This window comes from Condylura cristata, unplaced genomic scaffold (genome assembly GCF_000260355.1).
Source record: "Condylura cristata isolate star-nosed mole 26May11 unplaced genomic scaffold, ConCri1.0 scaffold00032, whole genome shotgun sequence".
NCBI lineage: Eukaryota > Metazoa > Chordata > Mammalia > Eulipotyphla > Talpidae > Condylura > Condylura cristata.
This window is the reverse complement of record NW_004567133.1, coordinates 5,159,618-5,177,806: the sequence shown is the minus strand read 5'-3', so window position 1 is coordinate 5,177,806 and position 18,189 is coordinate 5,159,618. Positions and strand designations below refer to the sequence as shown.

At 47.7% G+C, this 18,189-nt stretch overlaps 1 protein-coding gene across 1 annotated transcript; it reads right to left on the bottom strand.

The window, feature by feature from the left end:
• Window positions 1-533: 533 nt before the first annotated feature.
• On the bottom strand, window positions 534-14,240 carry KIF22 (kinesin family member 22). Its single transcript, XM_004691988.2, has 14 exons — window positions 14,142-14,240; window positions 8,560-8,746; window positions 6,812-6,939; window positions 6,576-6,730; window positions 6,103-6,312; window positions 5,794-6,024; window positions 5,501-5,654; window positions 5,266-5,401; window positions 3,230-3,398; window positions 2,661-2,829; window positions 2,222-2,289; window positions 933-1,145; window positions 784-843; window positions 534-704 (listed from the first exon to the last, which is right to left on the bottom strand). Exons 1-14 carry the CDS (start codon window positions 14,197-14,199, stop codon window positions 657-659), a joined length of 1,986 nt encoding a protein of 661 aa, XP_004692045.1. The 5' UTR covers window positions 14,200-14,240; the 3' UTR covers window positions 534-656.
• Window positions 14,241-18,189: the final 3,949 nt, after the last annotated feature.

The following is an 18,189-nucleotide window of genomic DNA, read 5'->3' as shown; positions in this document are numbered from 1 at the left end:
GAGCGCGAGCGCGCGCGAGGCCAGCGGGAGGGGGGAGGTATGAGAGGGACTCTGGCGGGAGGAGGGACGGGGGAGCCACCCAGCAGCCGGAGTCGCCCCAAGCGCGAGACCCCTGAGGTGGCCTCTGATTGGCTGACGATGGCGCAGGTGGTGGGCGCGCGGGAGACAGGGCGGCTTCTCTCCTCCCCCCCCTTTCAGAGTCCACCCCCTCCTCCCTCCGCCAGCGGCCGTTATTTCGCGCGCACGCGCACAAAACCGCTGTCGTAGCTGAGCGGGAGAACAGGGGAGCGCGCGTCGGGGGTACGGATGGGGCGGGGCCAAGCTAAGCGCGCGCCCGCCTAACGGTCGCTGTGCTCGGTGTTTCGCGTTTGCTTTTTGCTTCCTTTCAGCCACCGTCCGCCCTTTCCTCCTCCCCATTCCAGTGGTTTATTTACAATCCTGCGCCGTTTCGCGTTTCCCTAAAGATGGCGCCCAAAAAGTGAGCCGGTCGAGTTTTTGCCCACCCCAGAGGCTGTTATACCCTCGGCCCCGCCCCCACCGTCCCAAAAATCAGGCGGAAGCACGAGAGTTATAAGTCTGTATTTACAACACGCGGTTATACAAAGATTTAAAAGAAAAAATATTTTTCTTAAGGCAGAGTATGACGGTGCCGGCAGTCAGGATGGGCCGCAGCGCTGGCCGGCAGCTAGACCCAGGATGTTCGCCTGCAACACAGGGAAAGGGTCAGCAGTGTTAGGGCGGGGGCAGGCCAGCCAGGAAGTGGGGGCACAGCTGTGCGCTCACCTTCAGGAACGACTCCATCTGTTTCCCGGATATGCCTTCCACGCGTTCCAGATCCTCCACCTAGCAGGACAGCACCGATGGGGAAGAGGCCTAATGCGTGTGAGGGTCCCCAACCCCCATTCTTGGGTTGTCTAGCCGTGAACTGTTACCTGGCTGAAAGGGCCGTGAAGCTCCCTCCAGCCCACGATGAGCTGGGCCTTCTTCTGGCCAATGCGCTGCAGGCTGCGCAGATCCCGGGCTGTGCCTTCGTTCAGCAGATCTAATATCTTTTTACGCCCGTGGGCCAGTAGTTCCGGGCTAATCTGCAACTCCCAGCAATCCTCAGTCTTCTCTTCTGACTCTGAGGCATCCAGGGATTCCAGCTTTGAGGCAAGGGGGAGGCGTGACAGAAAGAGCAATTTGCTGTTCAGCCTGCTTTGAACTTTTATAACAAGAATAGGGTTCTAAAGGCAGATCTATCCCTCCCAGGCCCGCTGCTTTTCTTTTTTTATTTAAGGAATTATGTGTACAAGAACGGGGTACAGGCCAGAGGTGTGTGTGTGTGTGAGAGAGAGAGAGCGAGAGAATTCACCAGAGTGGGGAGCAGAACAGGCAGAACTGAAATAAACTGCTGAGGGGTCAGGTGAGAGGTCAGCTGCGCCATATGGGTAACTCCCTGGCCAAGATCAGGGAGGGACTGGGAATCAGGTGCTGCAGTGGCTGTGGATCGGTTCAAGCTGCTGTGCTTTAACCTGCTGCACCACCAGGGAGGGTGACATTTTTTTTTTAACTATCAAATGATTTACTTGTTTCTCTGTTTACTTTTAACTGAGGTAATATTTGCATTCCTCCATCAGGTATTGCCACCGTAGAGCACTCAACACCATGTTGGGTCTTTCTGAAAATGCTTCCCTCTTCCCCTTTCTCTGGGTTTGTAAAAGGGTGGTAATAGAGATGCCGTTTAGCTCAAATAACTCAAGAAATATAAAGCACTAGTAAACACTAAAATCTGCTTCCTAATTTATATAATTAAAAAAAAGTTAAGTTTTCCTTCACCCCTAGGAAAGCACACAGGAGAAAATACTCAGTAAATGCCCCCTCCTCTCCTATGTCATGTCAGTTTTTAGGAAGTTCTTCCAGCCTTGTTTCATTCCTTGAGGTCCCGAAGTGGGCTGTTAAGGTTGTAAAGGGTAGGACCCAAGCTACACATTTATTGACTGAGGGTGAGAGCTATCAGGCAGAGGGAAGAACAAGTGATGACACTGAGCTGCTAGGTACCTTCATGTGCTACATTTCATCCTAAATGAGTGTGTGGCATCTCTGCATGTAGAGGGCAAGCAACTTGGAAGGGTTGTAAGCAACTCCTAACTGCCTAGACAGGAAACTCCACAGCCAGTGCTGCACAATCACTACCTCTGTCCCTATGCCGAGTATAGCCTAAGCCTCCAGCTACTCTCACCTTTCTCTTTCGGCCTCTCTTCTTCAGGATGTGGATCTCCGCATTTGGGGATGCTGCCTGCTCCTGAACTGAAGCAAGAATATGATCTAGAATCATTGCTGGCACAGGCCTCCCAACCTCCTGGTAGTCACTTGATTCTCCCACTTTTGATTGCCTACTTCCCCTCCACCCACAAAACCTACTTTGTGTTTCCTTTTTTATATCCATGCCCTTTTTTTAATATCTGTACTTGAAATCTCAGTTTGTCTTGTCAGTGTACCCAACTGTACAAAATGCCTGAGAGCAGAGCATGTAATTCTGCTCCAGAGCCCGGACCGTGTGCCCCTCTGCACATCCATATGGTAGACTATGACTGGTTTGAAGACAGCTGTTCTTAAGACCGCCTCCCTTCGAAGACCTCCATTATCTGGACCCTCGTGGCCCCTGGAACCAAACTCACTCAGTTGTAGGGGCATCACTACAGCCTTTTTGAGAGGTTTAGCCACTGTGACTGTGCGGCGGGCAAGGGGCTGGAGCTTTGTGGGGGAGCAATTCTCTTTTCCCTTTGGGTCCGCAGCCTCCTGGGCCAGCACCTTGGCTTCCAGTTCTTTTTGCTTCATCTTAAGCCTCTGTTGGGAAGGATCAAGAAAAGAAGTGACCCAGGCTACTTGAAGGACATATTCAAGGCTACTTGAAGGACTAAAACAAGTGTGCACAACAATGGGAGAAACTATCTGGAGAGAACTGTAACCCAAATAATTAAGATTTTTCTAGTGATCAGTTCCCCAGCCTTTGAGAAAAAATGAAGGAAGGACTGTTTGAGCACAGTCCTAGTCATTTTGAACTAGGATTTAGGAAATGGCAATGTCTAACATTTGAGGACATTCAAGCAGTAGTTAGAGAAATGAGGGATTCTAGCATTGGGTGGAAATTAGATGCCAGTTCAGTCTTGAGTGTCCTATCTGAAGGTGTGGGCACTGTTTCTCAAGGCTAGTAGGAATCCCAATGTTCCAGCTACCCATCACTCACCTGAATCTCCAAATCTTTCTCCTCCATTGTCTTCATGAGTACCATCCGTTCACGCTTGGGGGTGTTCAGCAGAGGGGTTCCCTGATTCCCATGGGAGCCTAACAGACGGTCCAAACTCATGAGGCGCTCCAGCATGACCGGGTCCATGCTGCTTAGCTTCTGTAGGGGACTGAGTAAAGAAATTACTTCCCACCCACCTCTTCTCTTAGCAGCAGGACTCCCCTTATCCTGTCTCACTTGGTGTATGCTGTAGTCCAGAACCCTAGTGCTGACAGGCCTTCCAAACTCTGGATGTAGTTTCTTCATCAGGTAAATGGAGATCAATCACTATCTGCCCACATAACCTCTCAGGGATGCCAGATCAGATAAGAATTAGCATTTGGGAGTACCCTGCCCTGAGGGCACTCTATGACAGAAAATAAGAAACCATGGTGAGAGGAAGGGCTGTGTGCCTGTTCATTTAGAGTAGCTGGGGAAAGCCTTGCAGAGAATAGTACCTTGGGTCAGGCTTGAAAAGCCACCAAAGGCCTTCAATGCCACGCCGTTGTCCAGTGGATAGAAGGAAAGGGTTAATCTAGCATAATGTCTAATGCATGCTTCTGGCTGGCACATTCTCCTTCACATCTGATCGCAATTATCTTTCAAAGCCAGCTTGATGACATCTTTCCCATAATGCTCAGCTTTATATATTTTTCCTACACCATGACCTTAAGGACAGGGTCTGTCTTGTTCTTTATGTTTAAGTACCTAGTGGGAATATGGGTGTACACCAGAAGTCCTTTTCTCCCAAGGTCTCATGAACGAGAAGCTCCTCATCCAATGACATTCCCATCTTACTGTCCCTACTAAGACATCAGTGCCCTGAGGTCAGAATCTGTCAAGGTCTGATGTGCCCCACCTCTGAGCTTACCCACGGTGCTCTCTCACAGTGACCTTACCTGTTTACATGCAATACCACCTGGATTTGCGCACATAGTGTAAACTATGTTTAATGGCAAAGTGTACACTAATCTTTGGCCTCCTCAAGTCACCTCTATTTAGTAGTCTTAGAATTGAAAACAGCTCGCCCGCCCCACTGGTGCAACAGGTTAAAGCACAGCACTGTGAGCGGGCCGCGGCCACTTTGGTGCAAGTTCGATCCCTCCCCCATGTTTCCAAGACAAGTAGTATTGCTTCTGGCCCCATGAGGTGACCCACATGGCATAGCAGACCTCTCCTGTCTCACTGCTCCCCTGAGCAGTGTGCTTCATCAGTCTGCCTGTTCTGCTCCCCACTCTGACTCTGGTGAACCCTCTCACTGCCCCTGCCCTTTGGCCTGTACCCCAGCTCTGTATGCATAAATAAATCTTAAAAAAAAAAAAAGAACTTAAATATATTTAGACTTTATTTGGGCTATAGGAAGAAATAGGGCAAAGTTTACTGCGACTGGCTCCTTCAGGTGGCTAGACTACTGAACAGAAGTAACCTGAGGATTAGTGGATCCTAGGTCATGAGGTTGTTGCTATCTGAACCTGGACACAGGCATAGAAAGGAATTAGCTTACAGAGGCTGTTTGGTTCAAGGGTAGAAGGAAGGCAAAATTGGGATAGGCGCCAGCTCCCTAGAGTCGTGGAGAAGCTGGATTAAGAGGTCTCAGCGAGACATCTCCCGTCCTCTCATCTTTGCTCATATGCTTTGGACCTCAAAGACCTGGTCCAGATTACTCCTGGAGCCAGAAGCAACAGTACTTGTCCTTGAAACAGCTATCCACAAAATATGAGGTTTTGCTGACTGTCCAACAGGGCTAGCAAGTGTCAGGGAGTAGCTCAAGGAGGAGGCCTCCTTAGGGTCCCAGGCAGCAGTATCAAAGGAAGAATTTCAGAGTAGGGTTCTAGGTGAGTCTAATGGGAGAAGAGCACGGTCACAGCTCTCTTCACTCATGATTTTGACAAGCTGAACCTACTGCCCCTCTATACTGAGCCCCGACACAATAGGAAAGGGAGTATGTCCAGAGACCTTAAGTTACTGTCTTGCCCTCTCCAGCCCCCCAAGTTTACCTGAGTTTCTGGGAAGCTGAGACTGTTGCTGCTGGGGGTTCAGGACTCCCAGTCTCCTCATCTTCAGGGCCTCGGGCTCTCTTTGCCTCCGATGGGCCTAGCAGTTCTTTCTGAGAGAGTTTAACAGGTGCCAAGACTAGGGCAAGATGGAATGGTCAGTATCTGTGCTGATGCTTGGTGGATTCAGCAAATTCCCCAGTCATCCAGACCCGGCCTTTCCAACCCTTGTCCTCACCATGAGGCTGTAGGCTCTCGTTTGTAAAGGGCCGATTGATCACCTCCTTTGATCTGGCAGCAAAGTTGAGTGCAGAGACTGTGTCTAGGTAGAAACGTCTCTCAGGGGCAATGTTGGCAATGAGGATGCTGTGAGCTGAGCCACCCAGAGAGTCCTGAGTAAGGGGAATGGGGTAGGGTGGGCAGGTCAGGTGCTTCACCTTCCCAGTCCTTGAACGTTGACCCCCAACTCCTCAACAAGCCCAAGCCTGATCCTCCTCCAGCCCCTTTCTGCCCTGAGCTGGGTAGCCTGACCTGTAGCAGGCGAGTGAGCTTGCTATCCCGGTAAGGCACACGAGGGAGGCCCTGGTTCAACGCGTCCACCACCTTGCCCAGCACAAAGAGGGATGTGTTGATGGCGCCACTCTCCTTCAGGCGCAGGCCCTTGTTGCCTGTGCGCCGGTTGTCCTCTGAGCCGGCCAAGTCAATCAGGTAGAGTTTCCCCTCCCGCTGGCGGAATGGGGCGAAACGTTCCCGCTGATCCACCTGGGTCGGAAAGAGCAAGGGCCCAGGCTCAGCCTGGCTCAGGGACTTCTTAGGCCCTCGCCAGTCGGTGGGCCTCACCTTAACCAGGAGCACAGCATGACTGCGAGAGGAGCGCTGGTTGAGCCGGGTGGCTCCGACAGTTCGATTTCGACTGGCTGGCAGGAAGTGCCGCTCAAAATCAGCAAAGCTAGTGATGGGTTTCTGCGTGAGGCCTGGGATCAGGATGTTTCCTCGGCAGTCTTCTCGTATTACCAGGTCTCCTGATGCGGGCTCCAAGAGATCTAACACCTGTTGAGAAGTGAGAGGTAGATACAACATGCATCTCCTGGGGTCAGACTTCTTTCCTCTGCTAGATCCCTAGAGTGCTACGATCCATTATCCCAACCTTGGTCTGTTCAGGTTTTACCTCCTTCCTACAGCAGTTTCATGTTGTAGAACTTGGTCTATATTGACCTTTTGTCTTTTTCCTCCTTCCTACAGTAGTTTCATGTTCTAAAACTTGGTCTATATCGACTTTTTGTCTTTTTCCTCCCAACCAAGAGGGGTCTCACCTTTTCTTGGTAGATCTCTAAGTAGGACATAGTGACAGAGAGGGCCCATGGCCGACCCTCAGCACCCTCCTCTCTCGTGAGCTGCAGGAGGTCCATGAGAGCCCGGGGAATCACACCTGGCTGCTCAGGGCTGCCCAGCATTGTGTGGGTCTTCCCTGGGAAAAGAGCAGACAGAGCTGTGAGATCTCCCTCTGTTCCCTTGCCCTTTCAGAGCTGTTCCCACCTCGCTCCCTCACCTGCCCCTGTGGGTCCATAGGCAAGCACACTGGCATTCTGGCCTTCCAGCAAGTGCCTCAATGTGGGCTGCACCGATCCCATGTAGATGTCCTGCTGTGAGCTCCGCTCCCCATAGAAAGCATCGAACCTGCAGCCAGGAGAAAGGAGGGAATAAGACAAGGAGGGGTCCATTCTCATCCAGACTTACAGGGTAATAATGGCTTTGGATTTAAAAATCTCTGTCCCTCTCCTTGCACAAAATACCTTAGAAAAGCACCTACTGGGCCTCCCTATTGGCGCAGTTAAAGCACAGCACTGAGAAGCTGAAGCCACTTCCGCATGAGTTCGATTCCCGCCTGCCCTAGAGGTAACCACATGCCGGCAGACCTCTCCTGACCCGCCCACTGCTTCCCTCAGCAGTGTACTTCGCCGATCAGCCTGTTCTACTCCCCACTCTGTCTCTGGTGAAGCCTCTCGCTGCCCCTGAGCCTCTGGCCTGTACCCCAGTTCTGTATGCACAAATAAATCTAAAAAAAAAAAGAAAAGAAAAGCACCTACTGAACACCTTTTGTGTTCCAGTCTCTGTAGGAATAAAGAGGAATCTAATATCCCTGCTTCTAGTTTGGTTTGATGGGCTATACAGACACCCACACTTTGCTATGACCCAGGACACAAAGATGAAAATGCGCTAGAAGGGGTAACTTATTCTGCTTGAGGGAGAATTTTGGGAAAGGAGAACAAGATACTTTAAATATCAAAAATAGCACATAGACAAGATATGGCGTGACAGGGCAGAGCTTCCCCATCTTTTTCACATCACAACATATGTAGCAAATGTACTCCATAAGGATATAAAGAGAGGATGTTGTTAATGACTAAAGATTCAACTTGCCTATTGTCAATTACTGAACTTTGGTGAAGAAACTGGCTGAGGCCACTACAGGGATTCATGTAAGTAGAGTGGCATATGTTGGGGGTGGGGTGGGGGATAATAAAAAAAATGAAGCCAAATTATCAAGGGCCTAGAATGGGGTTGGTAAACTTTCTATAAAGAGTCAGATAGGAAATATTTTATCTTTTTCCTTTCTTTCGTATTTTTACCAGCTGATGGTCATTTGGATTATTTCTAATTGATGCCTATTGCAGAGACTGATACTAGGGATACCTACATGTAAATCCACTGAGTTTCTAAAGCATTTTTCCCCTTTAATACAACCAATGGAATACAGTCCTATTCTTTTATCTTCATAAGCAGGGAAATGTTTTAGGAATTGTGAGTCCTATGGAACAATTCAACTCTGCTATACAGAAAGCAGTCAGACTGCTTGGTTGTGTTCTAATAAAGTTTTATTTATAAAAAGGTTTGGCCTGCAGGCCAGTTTGTCACCCCTTTGAGTAGTTACCCTTGCAAGATCTGCTCCCAAATCAAATACCCACTGCAGACTGGGCTGCTGGCTGCTCCGCGTTCCACCTCTCTTCCAGCCTCGCCAGCGTCCCCTGCCCTCATTCGCTCCTCCTTCCCCACTCTGAGCCTCTTTCTGCCCCAAGGTCGGGAATGACAATGTGTGTCTGATTCAGCCTCCAGTCTTCCCCACAAAGAGCCCCTGTGCACTCTCCCTGAATGCACAAATGAAGGGGTAGAAAACAAAGCTGTGCAGAGGCAGGAGCAAGGATACTGAGTGGGTGAGTCTGAGAAGTCACCTGGACCTGTGATAAGGGTGAGCAGGCCTAGGAGAGAAAGGGGGAGGAAGAACTGCCTGAACCTTACTGGTATTTGAGAGTCTCCTGGTGGTTCCTCCAATTGGCAATTTCTAGAGAACAGCCATCCAGGCCCCGCACACAGGGGGTATCACTTGCTCCATCAACAAATGGCCGCAGCCGCACAGCCACCCTAACTCGGGCTGGAGGTGGGCGCCGACCAGGTCCTATCTTGCTCAGTCTACAGCGACCAGCTCCTGAAGGAGAGAAGATAAGTATTAGCCATGAAACATGGTGGTAGCACAGCGGAAGCAGGAAGTGCAGCGCACTGCTGAGAGGTAGGGGCGGAGCTTTAGAGGTCTGGCCAGGACTCTGCCTGTTCTGTTAGTGAGAAAGGAGAACAGGATAAAATGAATCGAATACCTGGTCTCGGAGTTTGGAGGACAGAGACTATTTACAGAGAAGACTGTGAACCATTTTGTGTATTTCGCAAGTGTTTATACTCATGTTGCATTGATTATAAGCCAGGTCCACTTTAATCTTCATAGTATCCCTGAGAGGTAGGTTCAGTGAAGAAGCTCGGAGATGCCCTCCATGGTGGCGCAACGGGTTAAAGTGCAGCACTATGAAGCTATCCGCAGCCACTGCAGCATAAGTTTGATCCCCGGCCAGGGAGGTGACCCACATGGCACAGCAGACCTCTCTGGTCCCTCCTGCTGCTCCCTTCAGCAGTGTATAACAGTCCATCTGCCTGTTCTGCTGCCCATTCTGTCTCTGGTGAATCCTCTCACCACCTGCACCCAGTTCTTGCATGCATAAATAAATCTTTAAAAAAAAAAAAAAAGCTCAGCGATGTAGCAGCTTTTTTGAGCACCTGAATGTTTTATGCCTGGAGTTATATATCTATCATTGCCTACATTTCTCCTTTTTTGCTCTTCAAAGATTAAGCAGAGCCTAAAATCAGGACAAAATCCCAGCATCCTGGTAGATTAGAAAGCGCCATGACCTTGACACAGGTGCAGGGAAGCAGGGCTGGAGGCTGGGACCCTAAGGAAAGCACTGGGAGAAGCAGGGACCACAGGTCTTTTTAGGGGACATTCTTTCTACCCTGGCCATGTTGTGTGTGGCCTCAGTTCCTTCCTCTGCGAGTAGGTCCAGTGGGGTGTTGACTATAAAGTGACACAAATAAGTTGGATCTTGCTAAATGCAGATTTGACTCAGCTCCAGGATAATTCCTGAGATTCTGAAAGTCTAACAAACCCTAGGTGAGGATGATGATGAGGAGGAGGATTGATGATGATGATGCTGGTGGGACATTCTGATTTGCAAAATTATAGTGAACAGAACCTCATGGTCTGCAAGAACTGATATTTGCCTCTACTTAAAACTAGCGAATAACAGCCTGACTCTTCTGTACCTGCTTCTTACCTGGGGTTTATAATACACACCTATGCTTATATAGACATACATAAGGGATTGTGTGGGTTTATTTTCTACATTCCCCAGTTCTGTGATGCTGTGATGGCTGCATTAAAAACAACAGCATCGGTCCTCCCTGGTGGCGCAGCGGGTTAAAGCACAGCACTAAGAAGCTGAAGCCATTTCTGCATGAGTTCAATCCCCGCCTGCCCCAGAGGTGGCCACATGGCACTGCAGACCTCTCTTGACCCGCCCACTGCTCCCCTCAGCAGTATACTTTGTTGATCTACCTGTTCTGCTCCCCACACTGTCTCTGCTGAATCCTCTCACTCTCCGCATCTCTGGCCTGTACCCCAGTTCTGTACATACAAATAAATAAATCTTTAAAAAAAAACACAAAACAGCACCACGGACGCCTCTGCCTGGAAAAGCGAGACAAGGCACTCCCAACCCCTTTATGTCCCAGCTCAGTCTGCAAAAGCACTGGACATGCAACTCTTCTCTATTTGCAATCTTCCTATTTAATTTGCTTCTGATAACTAAAGTCTAAGTTATTTGGGGGGTGGGGGGAGATTACAAATAATCTATCATCAGGAAACACCATGAAGCTAAAACTTAAAAACTATTTTGCTAAGGACTGAATGAGCTGAAAAAAGGTCTTATGAGGAAGGTATTTCTCTTTTACATTGGAGCATACCATACTATAGCTTATCGCTAATAGAATTCAGACCTAAATCTTTTCATCTCAAAAATTTGCTTCAGTTAATAAGAATGATGTATTGCCTCCTTCCTAGATACCAACCAGAAAAGTTCTTGGCATTCTGATTCTCTCCTTTTTGTTGGTAGTAGAAGCTGTTTTGGGAGGACCCATACGCCTCACAGAAGGCCAGAGGCTGGTATGTGGGGCCAGTACAGAAACACCAGTAGAGAAAGGCGGGCTGACTACCTGCAAAGGCTCATGCACATAAATAAGGCACACCCATGGCAGATGACCTGTTTAAAAAGTGGGGTTCGCTCCTTCATCTGACAAATGAAGCCAGTAACACCATTCTCACTCTGGTTTACAAAACACTTGGGCATCTAATTTTCTTTCCATCCTTACGGCAACCTCAAAAGTGAGCAGCAAGTTGAAACCTGCAGATGCACCTGAGCAAATGAGGAAACTAAGAAACAAAGGGGTTCATTGGCCTAGCAAAGATGTGTGCAGGTCACTCTCCTAGCTTTTTCCCAGAGATTTTTTGTGAGAAAAAGGCACAGAAGCTCTTAAGGGAGCTCAGAGAGCCATAGAAGGGGAAGGGGAAGTCTGAGGTAACATGGAAAGCATAGACTCTGGTCAGGGTTGGAGTTCAATTCCAGCTCTAACACTTATTAGGTTGTCCCGTTGAGCAAATGATTTGACATCCATGTGCCTTAGTTTCCTGGGCAGTAAAATGGGGTGGAGTGGGGTGGGGTAGAGTTCAGATGGAAAGAAGTTATGTAAAATGCCAACAATGTCTAACACCACGGTAGATAGGGTCATTATCCAGGCAAAACAGTCTGGGTACAAATCTTAAAACTGCCACTTACAACTAAATAACTAAATAACCTGGGGAGATGATTTTCTATTCTTGTGTCTCTATTTCCAGACCTATGAAATGGGAATAAATTAAAATACCTTATTGGATTAAGGCAGCAAATAAGGCAAGACATATAAAGTGCTTACAAAAGCATTTGATAACTTGGCAAAACCTCAGTAAATGTTTTATTTCATATTTATCACCCATTTTCCAAAAGAGGAAACCTCAGTTTGGCAGAGTCAATAGTTGGTGACAGAATGTCAAGTGAAGAGTCAACTTCCAGATTTATTACATGAACCCCATGCCTTCTCACTCTTCTTTGTATCCCCAAGGGCCCTGGAGTAAGAAACAAGCGCCTGCTGATGAGCTGTGTGACCTACAAAGGTTACTTGACCTGTTAAAGTCTGGTTTCTCTTTATAAAAGTAAGTTTCTACTCTCATAAAAGTGAGTCAAAGAAATGTACATACAACGTTTAGATCACTGCCCAATAGCAACTGCTCCGTAAATGTTAGCTCTGCTTTTATTATTATTATTATTATTATTATTATTATTATTACACTCTTTATTTTGCACTCCTCAGGCAGCCACCAGCTTCTTCATGACCATTTATCAGGGTCACCAGTGACATCCTTACTTTCAACACACACGCTCAGTCCCATCCTATTTGACTGCCAAGGTGGTCATCATTGCAATAGCCTCCCTGTCTCTATGACCAATGGTTCTTCCCCCGCTTCTTTTGTTGCACTATACCCTCTCAGCCATTGTGAATCCCCTCAGTATCTACAGCACATCAAGTTCTCCCACACCTTTGAATCTTTCCACTTATGCTTCTCCCCACTTAGGATTCTTTCTCCCCAGAACATCTTTATCCCACCTACCCCCAGATGATTGCGGTAGATGCTAAAGCCTGATTTCCTCTAAAAAGTCTCCTCTTGAAAAATCACTCTCCCGCTAAGCCTGTCAGGTCCACTCAGGATTCTACTTAGCTCTGCAGTGAAGTACTCCTAACACTGTAGATGCATGGTGGTGTGTCTTCTCCACCTGAGTGTGAACTCGGTGAAAACAAGTCTTATTCTACCTATTCTCGTACCCTAAATACCTGGCACAGATAGACCCTCAGGTAGTTTATCTATTTGCTTAATAAGTTAAGATTTTGTCAATGAACTAACAAAAACATTGGCTTGTTTCTCTTGTCAACATGACAAGAGGCTCACTGTCATTCTTTCCCCACAGACAGGCAGCCCACTTCATACTGGGGTGTCCTGTAACACTTACAGTACAAGAGTCTCATGAGACCAGCTGCTATGTGGCTAGGCGAGACTAAGACTAACTCATTTTTCCCTCTCCCACAAATTCACCTGGCTTAACTCTTCTCTTATTGACAAAGCATCTGACTTTTTAAAAAAATACACCATAAATAAGAAATCATTTGGTTGTGTTCTCTGGCCATCACCAGGCAAATTCCTATTCAGCCTACCTCAAATATCACTTCCCCAATGAAGTGTTGCCAGAATACCCAAGGGTTTATTTCAAATTCTACTCTCTTTAGCAATTTGTATGTATCTTCTGTTACATTTCATGATATTAACTGTTTATATGATTATTTACTGAAACAGACTGTAAAGGTCTCTAGGGAAGGGACATTCATTCAAGTACTGTAGCAAGACCTACTAGGTACCAGACACAGTAGTTCTCAGACGGGACAAGGGAGGCTGTCCTCAAAAGGCTTAATATGTAACTGGGCATAATGTTTAAGAACAGAGGCTCTGGAGTCAGACTGCCTGAGTGCAAATTCAGACCCCAAACTTTAGTATTTGATTAACTTTTCACAAGCTCTTTAACCCAGCTGTGCCTCAGTTTCCTCAGTCATAAAAGAGGGACAATAATAGTAACCATGTCATAGCACAATGTGGAGATAAAATTATTTATCACCAGAAAGTACTTGCTTACAACTATGCCTGGCACATAGCAAGGACGCAACATGTGCTTGACATTCTACTTAACTAGCTGACAGTTGGGGATTCAAACTTCTACCTGCTCTCTGCAATCGCTGATCAGAATCAGTCGACAAGGAGTCATATGTAAACAAATAGAAGATTCTGAATGCTCTACCAGCCCGCCCATCCCTAAAATAGCACTGACTCGCCCCGTTACACAAAGGAAACAGAACCCTGTTTCCCTTTTATGTGATCTCAGCACCTCTAACGCTGTCAACTCCCCCAAGGTGCCACCAGTCGAACCTTGACGGGCCCTCCAACAACTCTGACTATCCCCGCCCCCAAACAAGGGAGCACACGCACAACCCTCCCCCCCAAAACGCGCGTGCCCCCTTTTTGTTCCTACGGACCCTATTCATATACTCTCCCGAGATGGGGTCCCTGTCCCCAGTTTACGAAATTCACAGAGGAAAAAAGCGCTGAGCTCAAACGAAACACTAGTGCTGGAAATGGGGTTCAAGCCGGATCTACTGATGCGAGCAAAAAGCAGCAAACGGTGAGAACCAAAGGCGCGGAGAGCTGGCGAGCTACCGGCTCCGCACTCCAACCTCTCCGCGGCCGGGCGCGCTATCGGCTTCCGCCCGGCAACCCACGGAGCCCGGGCCAAGTCGGAGGCTTTATGCGTCGAAACAAGGCTCCACACTTCAGCGCCCCGCCCCGACCAGGCGGACTCGTGTACCTGAGGTCGCCGTCGCCATCTCGCGCCGCCTCGGCTGCGCCGGGACCCCCGCTTCCATTCCACTCCCTCCTCTGACCCGCCTCTCCCATTCGAATTTCCCGGTGCCCCGCCCCCGCTCGCAGACTCCACCAATCACGGCTACTCGACGCCGGAAGTGCTTTCCTTGGGCTCGCGACGATCCCGCCCTCTGAGCGCTCCCTTGCAGTTCCGCGACGGTTTCCCCAGGCTGAGGGCGCATGCGCGCGGGTCGGCAGCCGGGCGGGGGACGTAAGGGTCCCGTCGCCAGCGGTGGGGAGTCCGTGGGTCGTGGGGCTGTCAGACAGCTGCCAGTGGCCGGCCTTGGGCTTCTTACACTTTTAGGCCTTCGAGTTTCTTTCTTTTTTTTTTTAAAGATTTATTTATTCATTCATACAGAACTGGGGGGTACAGGCCAGAGATGCGGAGGGTGAGAGGCTTCACCAGAGACAGAGCCGCGAGCAGAACAGGCAGATCGAGGAAGTGCACTGCTGAGGGGGGCAGCGGGTGGGTCAGGAGAGGTCTACTGTGCCATGTGGTCACCTCCGGGGCAGGTGGGGATCGAACTCATACGGAAGTGGCTTAAGCTTCTAGTGCAGTGCTTTAACCCGCTGCGCCACCAGGGAGGGCCAAGCCTTCGAGTTACTAGGCATCAATTTTCACCCTCAAATGACTAAGAATTTTGTTATGAGTCAAGCAGATTGTGATCCCAGACACTTAATCCAAAACCTTCCCTGAACAGAATAATGCACTTTGTACTACCTTAGTGGCAGAAGAGCTGATTATAGGAATAAGGAAGAGGTTGCCCGGAAAAGGGATTTTTCTGAATAGCGGGGTCTTCATTTTCTACAGGTTCTTGACCGTCCAGTCTATAGTCAGATCACGCTGTCTGGAGTGGGGACAGCGGTGTTGCACTCACCTCTTGCTGAGACTAGAGCACTCTGAGGTGCAGAGCCCTCAGAGTGTGTCCCTTACATCACATGGCTGATGAGGACACCAGCTGCAACTTCTCTTGCTTTGTCACTCTGCCTATGTGTTGTTATTTGGGTAGTCATGCCATAGAGGTTCATTTGAGGACCCTTTTTCTTTCTCCAAATTACTCCACCAAAATTTTAGTTTCCCCAGGAAATATACCGTTATGTAGATTAGGCAACCTTGTGAGGAGCTCAGTTATCAATGAGGTCGTCATTTAAAGTACCATTTATTTGCTGCTACAGTGCATTCCTTCACCTACCATAGTGCATTTAAGATGATTCAAATTATGAGTACATTTCGATGGGGAGACTCCCATAAAATTTGTGGGAATGGTTTACCACGAAAGTCTGACCTCCCAAGTCTATGATCCTGGTAAAACTTGTTTGTCTCAGACCTCACATCTCCTCCTACTGGACCCTTTGAGCAACTGCAGTTGAACTTCATTCACCCGACACCTGGCAAAGGTTATCAATAAATTTTTGTTCTTGTATGTGTATTTCCTAAATGGGTTGAAGCCTTTCCTGCCCCACCATGGCAAAAACTTCCACAGACTCGGTTGATCCAGGCACCCATTTCACTGGGAAAATCATACAAGGCTTAATGAAAACCTTGCAAACCTCTTGCAGTATTACTAACCATCAAGCAAACTAAAGGTGTGACCCTCAAATTTTTTTTGTGACCCTCAAATTTAAATTGCTAAATTCGCTGGAATTAATGGACCTTAGCCTACCATACTGACTCTGGCTTTGCTGTTTATAGTACCCCTTTAGGGAAACACTAACTCGCTCTACATGAAGTAATTACCAATAGATTGATACTACTGGTATACAACTCTACACTGATCTCTTGTTGTTCCATGCTAGTATGACAAGCTACTGTAAATCTTCAGTGTCTTATGCTAAAATCCATCACCAGCAGGTTCAAGAAAATGCTAGGATCCCAATTCAAAGGATCCAGTTAGTCACTATTTGGCACCTGGACACTGGATATTTGGAAAACATCATCAAAGGAAGACAGCCCCCGAAACCCATTGGAAAGAAATATACCAAGTGCTCCTGGCCACTGAAACTTCTGCAAAACCAGAAATCACTGAGCCTTGGATACACATCTCACAGTTATGGAAGGTTCCATAACTTGACATCTGATCCTTTCCAGCTACTGGAGATGACTGGTCCAGTCAATGAGGAAGAGAAGTAGCTGACACTGATGTAGGTTGCTTCTATCCAAGATGCCAGCTCAAACTTCCAATTTTAATTAAACACAAACCCTTTCTTGTCTTTCTTTTCTTTATTCTGGCATTGGTCTGGAAAGAAAATGCCCTGATTTTATACATATCTCTCAGGCCATCACTAAGGCCTTTTACACTGTTTGATTCGATTCGACATTAAAAGTTTTGATCTATGATTCTAAAGACTGCCTGGCCCTCCCTGTGACCAATCTCTCTTTTATTTCCAATGTCACCAAAAACTACAGTTGATCCCCTTAGAAGTCTCTGAACTATTACTGCCAGAACATTCAATACCTTGTTTTTGCCTTTTTGTGATTACTACTGTATGTGCCCAATTAGACATAAATATCTACATAAATCTTAGTGTATTTACAACACCTTATAGTCATTATCAAGAGAAGATCTGCTCCCAATCACTAAAAAGACCTCACCGGCAGCACCCAGCAAGCAGTAGCTAAGAATGGCTCCATGCTTTAAACTTTGATCACATCTCTCAGTTGAGCTGATAGTCTTCAAAAGGGGAGATTGTATAATATAATTTTTATTTAAAAAATGACTATTTTACCAAGCAAAAAGTGACAAGAGTGGCAGTCCTCATAGAACACCCAGTTCATTTAGTTGCCTCCTGTGTGTCTGGGGGTCCTCTTTACAGAGACGGCCTTTCAATTCCAGGCTGTAATTCCTCTAAGCTGGAGGTGTCTTAGGGCCCTTCCTCCCAAGTCTGTTCCCCAGCACTCCTACTTCAGGCCTCAGACTGCAGCCCAAGCAGGCAAGCCCAGCAGGCTGTGTGCGGGGACCCCTATTCCCAAACACACATCTCAGTTATCCCTAGGTGAATTCACTCAGCAGACACTGAGACCAACTATATTGTTTCAATATATATATCTTGTCTAGAGGCGGTTATTTTTATATAACAGTCAATTCTTAGAATTTAAATTTCTAGGATATGAGACATAGGTAGGTCTTAGGGAGCACCTGTCCCAGATAAGCTCACTTACCAAATGTTCACTGAAAGCTAGATAGGTTAAGAACTTTAGCTGCGGTCATTTAGCTTGAGTGGGGCTAGAACTTGAGGCTCTGAAATCCCTGGGCAGTAGCAGCCTGTCACCTGGCCACCTTGGCTACTTACGTTCCCAACATTACTCACAAGAGTTTTTCCTGACTGGTTTTACCTGACTTCTTTCCCTGAGTTTTCCTGATTCTCGCACTGCCACCTTCCTGGGTTTCACAAGCGCAAAGGTTAGCTTATGGAACAGTTTCGTTGGACACAGCTGAGGGCTCAGTTGGGGGCTGCTGTGAAATGGGATGTAGCTGTGGCTACCACCTGCAATCAGTTGACTTTAAGTAAATGGGATTATCCTCCACACACTGCTTGGCCTCCTCCAGTCAGCTGAAAGGCTTACGAAGAAAAGGATGCTGGGCCCCCTGGTGGCGCAGGAGTTAAAGTCTCAGTGATAACAGGCTGGTCTCAGCATTATCAAGCTATGGCCAGCCATGAGTTCATTCCCAGACAGGGAGCTGACCCACATGGCGCAGCAGACCTCTCCTGTCTGGCCTGCTGCTCCCCTCAGCAGCGTATTTCAGTCAGTCTGACTGTTCTGCCCCCCACTCTGTCTCTGGTGAATCCTTTCTACCCCCTGCACCTCTGGCCTATGTTTTTCTATGCAAAAAAAAAAAAGAATTAATGAAAGTATAAATTTTGATAAGCTGAGGTTTATTGACATAGTCTTTACTTCCACACAGGTATAAAAAATTATAGTGCAGTGATTTTCATCTTATGTTCCCAAATAAGTGCTTTTTTTTTCTTTCTGTGAGGTTTTTTTTCTTTTC